General features: G+C 41.3%; 1 protein-coding gene across 2 annotated transcripts in view; it reads left to right on the forward strand.

Annotated features, from left to right (window-relative positions):
- Nucleotides 1–14,255, forward strand: part of LOC139568783 (striatin-like) — a 95,859-nt gene that overhangs the window by 37,572 nt on the left and 44,032 nt on the right. For both annotated transcript variants that reach the window (XM_071390864.1, XM_071390863.1), the window contains exon 2: nt 13,182–13,285. In XM_071390864.1, the coding sequence (XP_071246965.1) occupies nt 13,182–13,285 (104 nt within the window). The remainder of the gene's footprint in view (nt 1–13,181; nt 13,286–14,255) is intronic.

Genomic DNA, 14,255 nt, shown 5'->3' on the forward strand with positions numbered 1-14,255 from the left:
CCCCTGAGGGGCCCCCGTGTTGAGTATCAGCGTGGCAGATGTGTTGTTGCCTACCCTTACCACCTGGGGGCGGTCCTTCAGGAAGTCCAGGATCCAGTTGCAGAGGGAGGTGTTTAGTCCCAGGGTCCTTAGCTTAGTGATGAGCTTTGAGGGCACTTTGGTGTTGAATGCTGAGCTGTAGTCCATGAACAGCATTCTCACATAGGTGTTCTGTTTGTCCAGGTGGGAAAGAGCAGTGTGGCTTGCATTGAGATTTCCTATTCTTTAGATCTGTTGGGGCGGTATGCGAATTGGAGTGGGTCTAGAGTTTCCGGGATGATGGTGTTGATGTAAGCCATGACCAGCCTTTCAAAGCACTTCATGGCTACCGACGTGAGTGCTACAGGTCGGTAGTCATTTAGGTAGGTTACATTTGCTTTCTTGGGCACATGGACTACGGTGGTCCGCTTGAAACATGTAGGTATTACAGACTCGGTAAGGGAGAGGTTGAAAATGTCAGTGAAGACACTTGCCAGTTGGTCCACGCATGCTCAGAGTACACGTCTTGGTAATCCGTCTGCGGTCTTGTGAATGTTGACCTGTTTTAAGGTCTGGCTCACATCGGCTACGGAGAGCGTGATCACACAGTCGTCCGAAAGAGCTGGTGTTCTCATGCATGCTTCAGGGTTGCTTGCTTTTAAGCTTGTATAGAAGGCATAAAGCTAATCTGGTAGGCTTGCATCACTGTGCAGCTCGATGCTGGGTTTCCCTTTTGTAGTCCATAATGGTTTGCAAGCCCTGCCACATTCGACGACCGTCAGATACAGTGTAGTAGGATTCAATCTTAGTCTTGTATTGATGCTTTGCCTGTTTGATGGTTCGTCTTTGGGCATAGCGGGATTTCTTATAAGAGTCCGGATTAGTGTCTCCCTCCTTGAAAGCGGCAGCTTTCATATTCCAGCCTGTGCTAGCAAAACAGTCCTGTGGCATAGCTTCCGCGTCATCTGACCCCTTCCGAATTGAGCGAGTCACTGTTACTTAGGTCTTGATTACTAAACATTGGTTTGTTGTATGCACACCCACACACAGGCTTCAATTGCCCTGTTAATTGAAGGTGTACCCAGCCACCGGAGCCACGGCCATCTAGAAGGCGGAAACTGTACAGGTGCATACACCTCTATCTCCAGGCCATCAGACTGTTAAACAGTCACCACTAGCCGGCCTCTGCCCAGTACCCTGCCCTGAACCTTAGTCATTGTTTCTAGGTGGCTACTGCCCGCTTACTCTACCCTGCACCTTAGAGACTGCTGCTCTATATACATAGTCATGGAAGACTGGTCACTTTAATAATGGTTACACACTTTTACCCACTTTATATGTATAATGCATTCGCAAAGTGTTCAGACCCCTTGACTTTTTCCAGATTTTGATATATTACAGCCGTATTCGAAAAATACATTAAAAAAAATGATCATCCTCAATCTACACACAATACTCCATAATGACAAAGTGAAAATAGGTTTTTAGAAATTTTTGCTAATTTATGAATGATAAAGTATTCAGACCCTTTGCTATGAGACTCGAAATTGAGCTCCGGTGCATACTGTTTCTATTGATCATCCTTGAGATGTTTCTACAACTTGATTGGAGTCCACCTGTGGTAAATTCAATTGATTGGACATGATTTGGAAAGGCACACACCTGTCTATATAACGTCCCACAGTTGACAGTGCATGTCAGAGCAAAAACCAAGCTATGAGGTTGAAGGAATTGTTCGTAGAGCTCCAGGACTGGATTGTGTTGAGGCACAGATCTGGGGATGGGTACCAAAATGTCTGCAGCATTGAAGGCATCCAAGAACACAGTGGCCTCCATCATTCTTAAATGGAAGAAGTTTGGAACCACCAAGACTCTTCCTAGAGCTGGCCCCCCGGACAAACTGGGCAATCAGGGGAGAAGGGCCTTGTTCAGGGAAGTGACCAAGCACCCAATGGTCACTCTGACAGAGTTCCTCTGTGGAGATGGGAGAACCTTCCAGAACGACGACCATCTCCGCAGCAATCTACCAATCAGGCCTTTATGGTAGAGTGGCCAGATAGAAAGCAACTCCTCAGTAAAAGGCACATGACAGCCCACTTGGAGTTTGCCAAAAGGCACCTAAAGACTCTCAGACCATGAGAAACAAGATTCTCTGGTCTGATGGAACCAAGATTTTACTCTTTGGCCTGAATGCCAAGCGTCACGTCTGGAAGAAACCTGGCACCATCCCTACGGTGAAACATGGGGGTGGCAGAATCATGCTGTGGGGATGTTTTTCAGCGTCAGGGACTGGGAGACTAGTCAGGATCGAGAGAAAGATTAATGAAGCAAAGTACAGAGATCCTTGATGAAAACCTGCTGCAGAGTGCTCAGGACCTCAGATTGAAGTGAAGGTTCACCTTCCAACAGGACAATGACCCTAAGCACATCAACGCAGGAGTCGCTTCCACTAGTCTCAATGTCCTTGAGTGGCCCAGCTAGAGCCCGGACTTGAACCCGATCAAACATCTTTGGAGAGACCTGTAAATAGCTGTGCTGCGACGCTCCCCATCCAACCTGACAGAACTTGAGAGGATCTGCGGAGAAGAATAGGAGAAACTCCCCAAATACAGGTATGGCAAGCTTGTAGCGTCATAACCAAGAAGACTTGAGGCTGTAATTGCTGCCAAAGGTGCTTCAACAAAATATTGAGTAAAGGGTCTGAATACTTATGTAATTTATATTTTTGTGTTTTGTATTTTTAATACATTTGCAAAAATGTGCTTTGTCATTGTGTAGATTGATGAGGGGGGGGGGGGGACAATTTAATCAATTTTAGAATCAATCAGTCAATCAAATGTATTTATAAAGCCCTTCTTACATCAGCTGATGTCAAAGTGCTGTACAGAAACCCAGCCTAAAACCCCAAACAGCAAGCAATGCAGGTGTAGAAGCACAGTGGATAGGAAAAACTCCCTAGAAAGGCCTGAACCTAGGATGAAACCTATATAGGAATCCGGCTATGAGGGGTGGCCAGTCCTCTTCTGGCTGTGCCGGGTGGAGATTAGAACAGAACATGGCCAAGATGTTCAAATGTTCATATATGACCAGCAGGGTCAAATAATAATAATCAGTGGTTTTAGAGGATGCAACAGGTCAGCACCTCAGGAGTAAATGTCAGTTGGCTTTTCATAGCCGATCATTCAGAGGATCTCTATCGCTCCTGCTGTCTCTAGAGAGTTGAAAACAGCAGGTCTGGGACAGGTAGCACGTCCAGTGAACAGGTCAGGGTTCCATAGCCGCAGGCAGAACAGTTGAAACTGGAGCAGCAGCACGACCAGGTGGACTAGGGACAGCAAGGAGTCATCAGGCCAGGTAGTCCTGGGGCATGGACCTAGGGCTCAGGTCCTCTGAGAAAGGGAGAAAGAGATAGAATTAGAGAGAGCATTCTTAAATTCACACAGGACACCGGATAAGACAGGATAAATACTCCAGATATACAGACTGACCCTAGCCCCCTAACACAAACTATTGCAGCATAAATAGTGGAGGCTGAGACCGGAGGGGTCGGGACACACTGTGGCCCCATCCGACGATACCCCCGGACAGGGCAAAACAGGCAGGCCTACACAGGGTTTGGCCGGTGTAGGCCGTCATTGTAAATAAGAATTTGTTCTTAACTTACTTGCCTAGTTAAATATATATATTTTTTTTATTGACTGTTGGAAATGCATTGTAGGTGAAGCTGGTTGAGAGAATGCCAAGTGTGCAAAGCTGTCATCAAGGCAAAGACTGGCTACTTTGAAGAATCTAAAATATATTTTGACACTTTCTTTTGGGTACTACATGATTCCGTATGTGTTATTTCATAGTTTTGATGTCTTCACTATTATTCTACAATGTAGAAAGTAGTACAAATAAAGAAAAATCCTGGAATGAGTAGGTGTGTCAACTTTGACTGGTACTGTACATATATTTTTTTAAACAATAAACAATCCATAAATATAAAGAAATTTAAGAAATATATCAGAACTAGCAATGTCAGAGACCGGAATATAAACAAACAAACATCTGCAAATCTGTTTTTGACCCATAAACATTGATTTGAATGTACAGCGTAACATTTGAGTTGGCTAAACTAATATGCGCCTGATGTCCGGTTAGGTCACTGATCTGAGCATATGTTTTAGTACACAAATTTGCTAAATTTGCTCTATTAGCTGAACGTGTTTCTTGTTACTGATTTGTAGCATGTTAACTCATTTTGAGTAAGTTTTTAAATCAGATCAGGCCATTGATGACACTGTAAGTGTCTGTTTACTGGCTACACAAGCTAGGCTTACATTTATACTTCGTTAGTTAATGTTTTTAGCTAATGTTCAGACAATTGACTCTAGTAGTCCAGCCTGAGAACAAAGTTGCAAAACTCAAAACTATTCAGCCCCACAAAGTTTAGTTTAAATATTTTTGCTGATACTCAAAATACATAAATGATGAGCTCTACAAAGTCTAAATGGCTTAGAGTAGAAGGACGCATAGTTTTAACCTGGGTTGAGTTTTTGGACCAAAGGGGGCTTGTTTTGGCCGAAGTGCTTGGTATGTCAGTGCATTCCGGTGTCCATGGGATACGTGGGGGTTGAAAGCCCTGCGGCTCTCTACAAAGCACCAGGAATGTGTGGAGAGTCAAATAAATGGCCATTTTGGAGATGAATAGTGCAGATAATGGTCAACCCTTGCCATCAGCAACTGGGTAACTGGAATTTCACTGTAGATGTTGGAGTGGAAAGGTCATTCTGATTTTGGTTTGGAGTGAGGGTTTTACGAGATGGGGTTTGATCAGTGTGTGAAGTATACTGTGTGTGTGTTTTGTGGCCTATTATATACAGTCTCACTTCAACGCAAGTGTTTAAATAGGCCTATTCTAATTAGACTACATGTTCTGCTATTGAAAAGTTATTACTAATTAATAACTAAGTATTTAAAGCAATATTCATTTTGTTGCGCGTTTGTACAATATACAGAGAAGAAAATAGGCCGTTTTTGGGGTGTGCGTGCGTGGTTGGAAATTATTTATTTTGCTGGTTTAGCAAAATGGCTCATCTCAATACGTCCCGATACTAGTCCTAGAAAACTGTGTGTCTGTATGTGACTCACTATGTATGTGTTATTAAGGAGTAAAACGAATCCTTTTTGTGTTTATCCTTAATTGGATTAGTTGAGATTTAGAGTGCTGTCCCTGTGTGGCCTGGCACAATTAGCCCGTTCACCCCAACGACAGATCCCGGATCTGTCCTTTTTAAATGCGACTTTCCCAAACACCCACTCGGTGAGTTCATCAGTCAACCATAGCATTATGTCATGAATCGGCTGACCAGCTAAAATGCCTGAAAGCAGTTAAAATAATCCAGATCAAACTGGAAATGTATCGCAGTTGAGTAGCCTAAGACTTGAAAGAAAACAGGTTCCGGTGCTGGTCTACTGTTAAAGGCATGTGTGCATCCCAAATCGCACCCTGTTCCCTATATAGTGCACTTAAGCCCTATGGGCCTTGGTCAAAAGTAGTACACTATAGGGAATAGGGTGCCATTTGTGTCAGACTGTTGAGATTGTGCACATTGTCAGCGTTAAAGCCACAATCAGCACAACTAAATGAGCACCTAGCTAAATGATGTGCAGTTATTTATCTTCTTTTGCTGGCCTTTGTTTCACCCTGCGCCTGTGAAAGTTTGTTAGATGTGCATCCACTTTTATTTTTACTGATGGCTTATTTCTAGGGATGTACGACATATCGGTGAACATATCGGAATCGGACGATATTACCTAAAAAATGCCAACGTCGACATTGGCCTGATGTCTAGTTCAATGAAGAGACAAATGTTTGTGCATATTTCTTTGTCAAGGTTAATTTACGAAAATCGCGATTTTAGTAAGTTATGTCATAACACTAGCTAGCTAGTCACCTGAGTTTGAATGTGTTATTTGTGTTTAAAACCGGGCTGTCGTCTTGTGAAACAGTGGATGTAAAAAATATTGCTAGCTAAAGCATTTACTGCAAATTGAATGTACAATTGTGTTCGCTTGCCTTGTATTTGCCATGCAATACAGCTGAAGTAACAAACTCAGCAAAAAAAGAAACGTCCCTTTTTCAGGACCGTCTTTCAAAGATAATTTGTAAAAATCCAAATAACTTCACAGATCTTCATTGTAAAGGGTTTAAACACTTTTTCCAATGCTTGTTCAATGAACCTAAAACAATTAATGAACATGCACCTGTGGAACGGCTTACAGACGGTAGGCAATTAAGGTCACAGTTATGAAAACTTAGGACACTAAAGAGGCCTTTCTACTGACTCTGAAAAACACCAAATAAAAGATGCCCAGGGTCCCTGCTCATCTGCGTAAATGTGCCCTAGGCATGCTGCAAGGAGGCATGAGGACTGCAGATGTGCAGTTGACAGTGAGAGGACGTTTCTTTTTTTGCTGAGTTTAGCTAGCTAACTATTTATTTTCTTATTGTGTAGTGGAGGATAAAAATAACTGCTTATGGATGTGTAGCTAGCTACAGTATGAGGCCGATCTGTGTATGGACCCTAAAACTTTAGGTTCTGAACTAATATTCATACCAATCTATGAACCTCACCACTATGGCCTATTTATTGCCTTACCTCCTTACTTCATTTGCACACACTGTATACAGATTTTTCTATTGTGTTATTGACTGTATGTTTGTTTATCCCATGTGTAACTCTGTGCTGTTGTTTTTGTCGCACTGCTTTGCTTTATCTTGGCCAGGTCGCAGTTGTAAATGAGAACTTGTTCTCAACTGGCCTACCTGGTTAAATAAAGGTGAAATAAAGATTTTTTTTTTTTTTAACTCAGCTGTCATAGTTGTTGTATCGACTTCAAGTCTGAATGGGATTAATGAAGCCTATGGATTGAGTAGAATGTATTAACTCTGCCAGGGATGCAAGTCCTTTATACATGTACTGTAGTTATTCCCACGCATGAGATCCCCACATTGTAGCCTGTACATTGAATATATTCACTGATCATGCACTCTTCCTTGGCAAATAAGGGTGCGGTTCAGGTATAAATCTCTGTGAGCCTTACTTTTTCAGTCATATTCAGCACCAAGTGTATCAAACTCCATTCTTTGAGTGATGCTGTGTCTGCATGTAGAGTTGAATTCGGAAGTTTACATACACTTAGGTTGGAGTCATTAAAACTCATTTTTCAACCACTCCACAAATTTCTTGTTAACAAACTATAGTTTTGGTAAGTCGGTTAGGACATCTACTTTGTGCATGACACAAGTCATTTTTCCAACAGTTGTTTACAGACAGATTATTTCACTTATAATTCCATGTATCACAATTCCAGTGGGTCAGAAGTTTACATACACTAAGTTGACTGTGCCTTTTAAACAGCTTGGAAAATTCCAGAAAATTATGTCATGGCTTTAGACGCTTCTGATAAGCTAATTGACATCATTTGAGTCAATTGGAGGTGTACCTGTGGATGTATTTTGAGGCCTACCTTCAAACTCAGTGCCTCTTTGCTTGACATCATGGGAAAATCAAAAGAAATCAGCCAAGAACTCACAAAAAGAATTGGAGACCTCCAATCCTTGGGAGCAATTCCCCAATCCCTGAAGGTACCACATTCATCTGTACAAACAATAGTACACAAATATAAACACCATAGGATCACGCAGCTGTCATACCGCTCAGGAAGGAGACGTGTTCTGTCTTCTAGAGATGAAAGCACTTTGGTGCGAAAAGTGCAAATCAATCCCAGAACAACAGCAAAGAACCCTGTGAAGATGCTTGAGGAAACCGGTACGAAAGTATCTATATCCACAGTAAAACGAGTCCATTATCGACATAACCTGAAACGCCCCTCAGCAAGGAAGAAGCCACTTCTCCAAAACCACCATAAAGCCAGACTACGGTTTGCAACTGCACATGGGGACAAAGATTGTACTTTTTGGAGAAATGTCCTCTGGTCTGATGAAACAAAAATTGAACTGTAGAACTGGCCATAATGACCATAGTTAGGTTTGGAGGAAAATGGGGGATGCTTGCAAGCCGAAGAACACCATCCCAACCGTGAAGCACCGGGGTGGCAGCATCATGATTTGGGGGTGCTTTGCTGCAGGAGGGACTGGTGCACTTCACAAAAGAGATGGCATCATGAGGATGGAAAATAATGTGGATATATTGAAGCAACATCTCAACACATCAGTCAGGAAGTTAAAACTTGGTGGCAAATGGACAATGACCCCAAGCATACTTTGAAAGTTGTGGCAAAATGGCTTAAGAACAACAAAGTCAAGGTATTGGAGTGGCCATCACAAAGCCCTGACCTCAATCCCATAGAAAAATTGTGGGCAGAACTGAAAAAGTGTGTGTGAGCAAGGAGGCCTTAACCTGACTCAGTTACACCAGCTCTGTCAGGAGGAATGGGCCAAAATTCACCCAACTTATTGTGGGAAGCTTGTGGAAGGCTACCTGAAACGTTTGACCCAGGTTAAACAATTTAAAGGCAATGCTACCAAATACTAATTGAGTGTATGTAAACTTCTGGCACACTGGGAATGTGATGAAAAAAAAAAAACTGAAATATATCATTCTCCCAATCATTCTGACTTTTCACATTCTTAAAATAAAGTGGTGATCCTAACTGACCTAAGACAGGGAATTTTTACTAGAATTGAATGCCAGGAATTGTGAAAAACTGAGTTGAAATGTATTTAGCTAAGGTGTATGTAAACTTCTGACTTCAACTGTATGTATTACAATAATACACTTCAACGGAGTTTACCACTCCTGCGCCTGGGACATCAATGATCACACATTGTAACTATGCAATAGTCTAGAAACCTGATTTTAAGTAAAGGCTGATTTGTAATTCATATATACCGAATTACATCTATGCCTATCTAACTCCCTTCATCTGCATTAATCTGAGGACACTGGATAGGTGTAGTATTCCAATGAGATACTTCATTTCAACCGTTGGAGAATGTGAAACGCTTTTTGAAAGTTCATTATCCAGGTGTTGTAAATACATAATACATGCATTATAAATATTATAATTGTAATATTATAAATACAAGTTCAATCTGTACTTCAATGCACATATGGTGTGCATTATAAAAAAACAAGGAAGGAAGAGGAGGAGGAGGGGGGGAGAGGTGTAAAAGACAAAGGAAAATGGTAAAACAGAGGAGCAGGGAAGACGGCATATGATTAATGAATTACAGTGCTACCCTAATATTCTCTGTTCATCACAATTACATAGTGTCTCTTGCAGTGTCTCCTAACCAGACTTAGGCTCCCAGTCGGTCCGAAGGTTATCTTAAGAGCGGTTGAGGTGGCGATGACGGGACTGGCTTCCTCTCTCACATCAAAACATACCTGCAGATGAGAGACAGATGAATAGAGAGAGAGCATGATTAAGCTTTGTTTTTTTTGTTCTAACGGTCAGTCATCATAATCATCAGGAGGTGAAATGCAGAACTGACCTTGGATCATTAACTCTGGGACTACTACTTCTCTCTATTCCAATGTAAAGCATCTCTTTAATAATACTTCCTGTATAATATCCCTTATAACAAATCATGATAACATTGGATAGATAGATGCATGTGACAATAGCAGGATCTTATCAAGGATAGCGTCACAAATGAATACATAAATACCACTTGAAGCTTGATGATGACTTGATCATTTGAATCAGCTGTGCAGTGCTAAGGCAAAAACAAAAATTTGCACCCTTTTGAGTCCCCAGGACCAGGACTGAGAACCGCTGCTCTTCATTGGGACCTCTTAAACAGCAGACAGGCTTTCACAGCTCTCTGTATCTGAGGACAGAAAACCTCTAAATAAATAGACTACACAAAAGTACATGCTCTAACCAGAATAGCCTACTCTCTCACTTTGACAGCTGGGCCTGCTATCATTTCACCCTCCTCCAAACAATACAAATGTTTGCCATTATCAAGAGTGGCACTTTGGCTAAAACAATATCCTACGTAGTGTGGGAGGACTGCACCTAAAAACGCTGGAGATAATTAAACGAAGAGCATGCATGTAAATGTCCTCACCAAAAGATGGTGCGGTGAGCATTGTGTGTTTGTAGTGTAAATCTTAAAATTAGCAGCTGACATCTTAAGTTTTTTTATTTTTATGAATGCATGTGAGACAGGTTCCATGTACAACAAGACAGGCAGAGAGGAAGAGAGAAATAACACTACAGTTTAATTACCTCTGGTTGTGGACACTTTTGCCAGCAGTAAAGCTTCCACGGCCTGTTCCTTGTACAGTGAACATACATCTGGCAATATCTACATTTTCGACCCTTTGATCAGCTCGCACTCTGAAAGTTAAGAGAACAGCTTATTTTTTGTAGATATGACCGTTCAATTTAAAGCAGCAGATGTCATTTTCAGGATACGTCAATACAGCCCAGAAAGCTTAACACCAGACTGGTATTGTGGTTGTTCATTAGGTGATGGGAAATATGTAATATGCATACAATATTATATACTTACCTTCCTTAAATCCATCTTTACCGCCAAAGATGACAATGTTTTATCTTGAAAAAAAGCATTGGAATTAAAAGTGAAATGTTTAACCTATTAACCTGCTTCATTATTTATATATTACCAATTGATGATGAACAACTCCAGTTTCATACACCATTGAACATTTGTCTACGAATAAGTAAGAATACAGAAGTTAGTAACTTCTTAGATTTGGAGACATTATACATCTTAGTACCTTATCAATTTATGATTTATATCAATGTGGATGAGAGACGGGAGCAGGAACAGAGTATTTTTAAGCCGAGCAATGCAACGAAGCTGGATCATTCTGGCAATGATACCTGCACCATCTACACGCTGTGAAGACTCCCTAACTCTTCGCCATTGTAATCGAAGGCCCATTGCTTGGTGACTTCCTTTGACCATTGACCACTTCCTTTGGGCGTCTTTGCCTTAATGGCCCTGACTTTCTGGTCTAACTCTTCATCTGACATATCAGAATAGCATTCCCTGATAGACATATTGTGTTCTTTCATCCTTCTGTAAAAAAAAGCTTACCGTTACTGTCAGGAAATACGATTATATATCGACTATGAAACACATAGGACATGGCCTGCTTATGAGTTGCCATGAAAGAAAGTTAGATGAATTCAACTGAAAATGGCGTGAACAGGCATTTGTAGCTAAATGTTTTTGGTTAGCTTGAGAATACTAATTGCATGATTTATCGTTCTACGGTATGTATATCTATGTAATATAGTAGAATGTTATGAACCGACACTGAATCGTAGGAGCTAACTACTAGCTATGTAGAAGTTGGACTGAAGAACACTCAGTGCTGCTTACCTGAGATACCATCACACAGTCCTTCGTAGGTGTCCGTTATGACTTCCTTGAGTGTCGAAAAGATAGGCTGAACAGTATTTTCAAATATATTTTTTGTGAATAAAATGCATAAAGCTTTGCGCTCCATTACAACATATTTGATAGCTTTGTTTTTGCTTTCAGAAAAAATATTTTTGGTTAAAAAGACATCCATTTGTTGGGGAGGGGGGGCTAATAGCTGAACAATAGACTATTCAACCGTTACTAAAGAATAGTCCAATAACCGAACTAGGTGTGAGGGGAAAAAAACGTCCTATCACAGACCAGATTTGCCCTAACGACCAAGTGGCAGTTAGAGCACTGAATATGCTTTTGGGTCCCAATGCACTACGGTGTCTCTCTAACTGGCAATGAATGGGCAATATAAAATAAATAATAAACTGATAATTGTGCACGACTTCAAATGAAACAAGCAGGGAGCAGGTTTCGAACCCGTTGAATATGGCCGGTGTCAGTAAACATTAAAAAAAGTGTAATTAAATTGTTTCCAGCAGCACAATTAGTCACCAACGCCCTGGTTAACACGAAAACTGTCTAACCAGCTCTGTTAGGGTGAGTAAAATGGTCAGAGTGGTCTCATTTGGGTCTGGAAGTAGCTAGCAAGCTAGCCAATGTTCGCTTGGGTGCTTGACTGCCGTTGTAAGGCCAGAACGCTCAAATCAACCCTGCTCCTCGGCCCGAACTTTCAGTGTGCTCTCCAAGAGCGAAACGGTCTGAATTTACTCAGAGGGTTTTTCATTTGTCATGGAATGAAACACCATATTATTAATTAAGCAAGTACCAGTCAAAGGTTTGGACACACCTACTCATACCAGGATTTTTCTTTATTTTTACTATTTTCTACATTGTAGAATAATAGTGAAGACGTCACAACTATGAAATAACACATATGGAATCAGTTAAGAACAAATTCTTATTTACAAGGACAGCCTACTCCTTCCTCCCCGTCAGGGGATTGAACCCCAGTCTCCCGCATGCCTGCAATAGGGAAGACTATCAGATGCTTCTCAAACATGCCCTCCGGTGGTCAAACTAGCAATAGCATTAACAGAAAAAATGACTGTCAATTAGATAATGTGCCACAGAATGCTGCAGCAGCCCAGCCCGTAAGGTGTGCTGCAGTATGACGCAACTTTTAAAGGAGGAACCACTGTACGTAAATGCCAACAAAATAACTTTTTTGTGTGTGTGTGTAACCTTAACTAGGCAAGTCAGTTAAGAACAAATTATTATTTACAGTGACGGCCTACCCCGGCCAAACCGGGACGACATTGGACCAATTGTGCGCCACCCTATGGGACTCCCAATCACGGCCGGATGTGGTACAGCCTGGATTCGAACCAGGGACTGTAGTGACCCCTCTTGCACTGAGATGCAGTGCCTTAGACTGCTGTATGTGTGTGCTAACTATTTAACTGTACTAGAATGCTTAAAAGGCTGCAAAAATTGTAAATATTGGTTATCGGTATTGTTTTTTTGGGGCAAGGAAAATATTGTGTATCGGTGCATCACTACTTACATACATACCTTTTGTTTCTCCTGGTCTAATGTTCACCTTGAATTAAACGCCTACAGTCACTACTACTGGTACTACTAGTACTGGTACTACTAGTACTGGTACTACTGCTGGTACTACTACTATTGCAATCACTACTACCACTACAACTTACAATGCCATAAAAAGATAGCTCAGCTGAAGCAAACACATTTTTCTTCAAGAAATTGACCTTTTCGCTCTTCTCTCCTCCAGGCCCAGATAGCCTTCCTGCAGGGTGAGAGGAAGGGCCAGGAGAACCTGAAGAAGGACCTGGTCAGGAGGATCAAGATGCTGGAGTACGCCCTCAAACAGGAGAGGTGAGGACCACATTACACTCAACTACACCACACCTTCAGTCTTTATGGTAGGGTCGGGCAACTCGGGGGGGGGCTCTAAACTGCGGAAATGAATGGAGGCGTTTTCAGTCTGAGAGTCTCTCCTCTGGCACTAGAGTCCTGCAACAGGCAACAACAAAAAAAAGTGTTGGTCCTGGAGTTAAAGAGAGAACTTGGGGAAATACAATGGGGAAATTTCACTTAACTTATGGACTGACAATTTTCGAAAAATAGGCACAGTGGGCTTTTGGTTTCTCTCCCTCTAAAAACTGAAATAAATCTAAGTAACAAACTGGCCTTATTTACAAATTAGTACGAATGTCTCACCCCATGTTCAAGCATGGCCTTTTTCCCTTTATTCAGATTACAATTGATAACTTTTGGTTATTTAAAATGAAATCCTCTTCAAAATATCTTTATTTTTTAAAAGCCATAGAAAGTTGGTTGCAATTTCAGTAAAAAAAAAGTAAGGAACTTGTCTGTCAGGCCCTGCATTAAAGACAAAAATTGGTTAAAGAAAATTGTGATAAATAAAAAGACATACCTGTTTCATTTAAGGACCAAATAATTGACAGCTGTGCCATATAGATTGCAAAATAGTTGGGAAGAGATTTTTGATGTACCGATTCCATGGCACACGGTTTATGAATTGACACGCAATTTTCCGTTCCTCCTGAAAGCCCTAATATATTAAAAACAGTCATGCATTCTCTACGTCGCCCACACGCCTTTAAACTTTTTGGATAAAAAAGCAAAGCTGACATTGGTTCATTTGAATAATTCTGACAGCCAAAATTCTAACTCCACCCATAACCTTTGGACTTTTAAACATTCCCAGAAGGCATAGATTATTATAACCTACTGCTAAAACCTATGGGTCCAAACAACGTTTCCATTATGGGCTATCAGCAGGGCAATAGACTCTTCAACCTTTACAAAAGTATAGCTTGGG

This window comes from Salvelinus alpinus, chromosome 2 (genome assembly GCF_045679555.1).
Source record: "Salvelinus alpinus chromosome 2, SLU_Salpinus.1, whole genome shotgun sequence".
In the NCBI taxonomy this organism is placed as follows: Eukaryota; Metazoa; Chordata; class Actinopteri; order Salmoniformes; family Salmonidae; genus Salvelinus; species Salvelinus alpinus.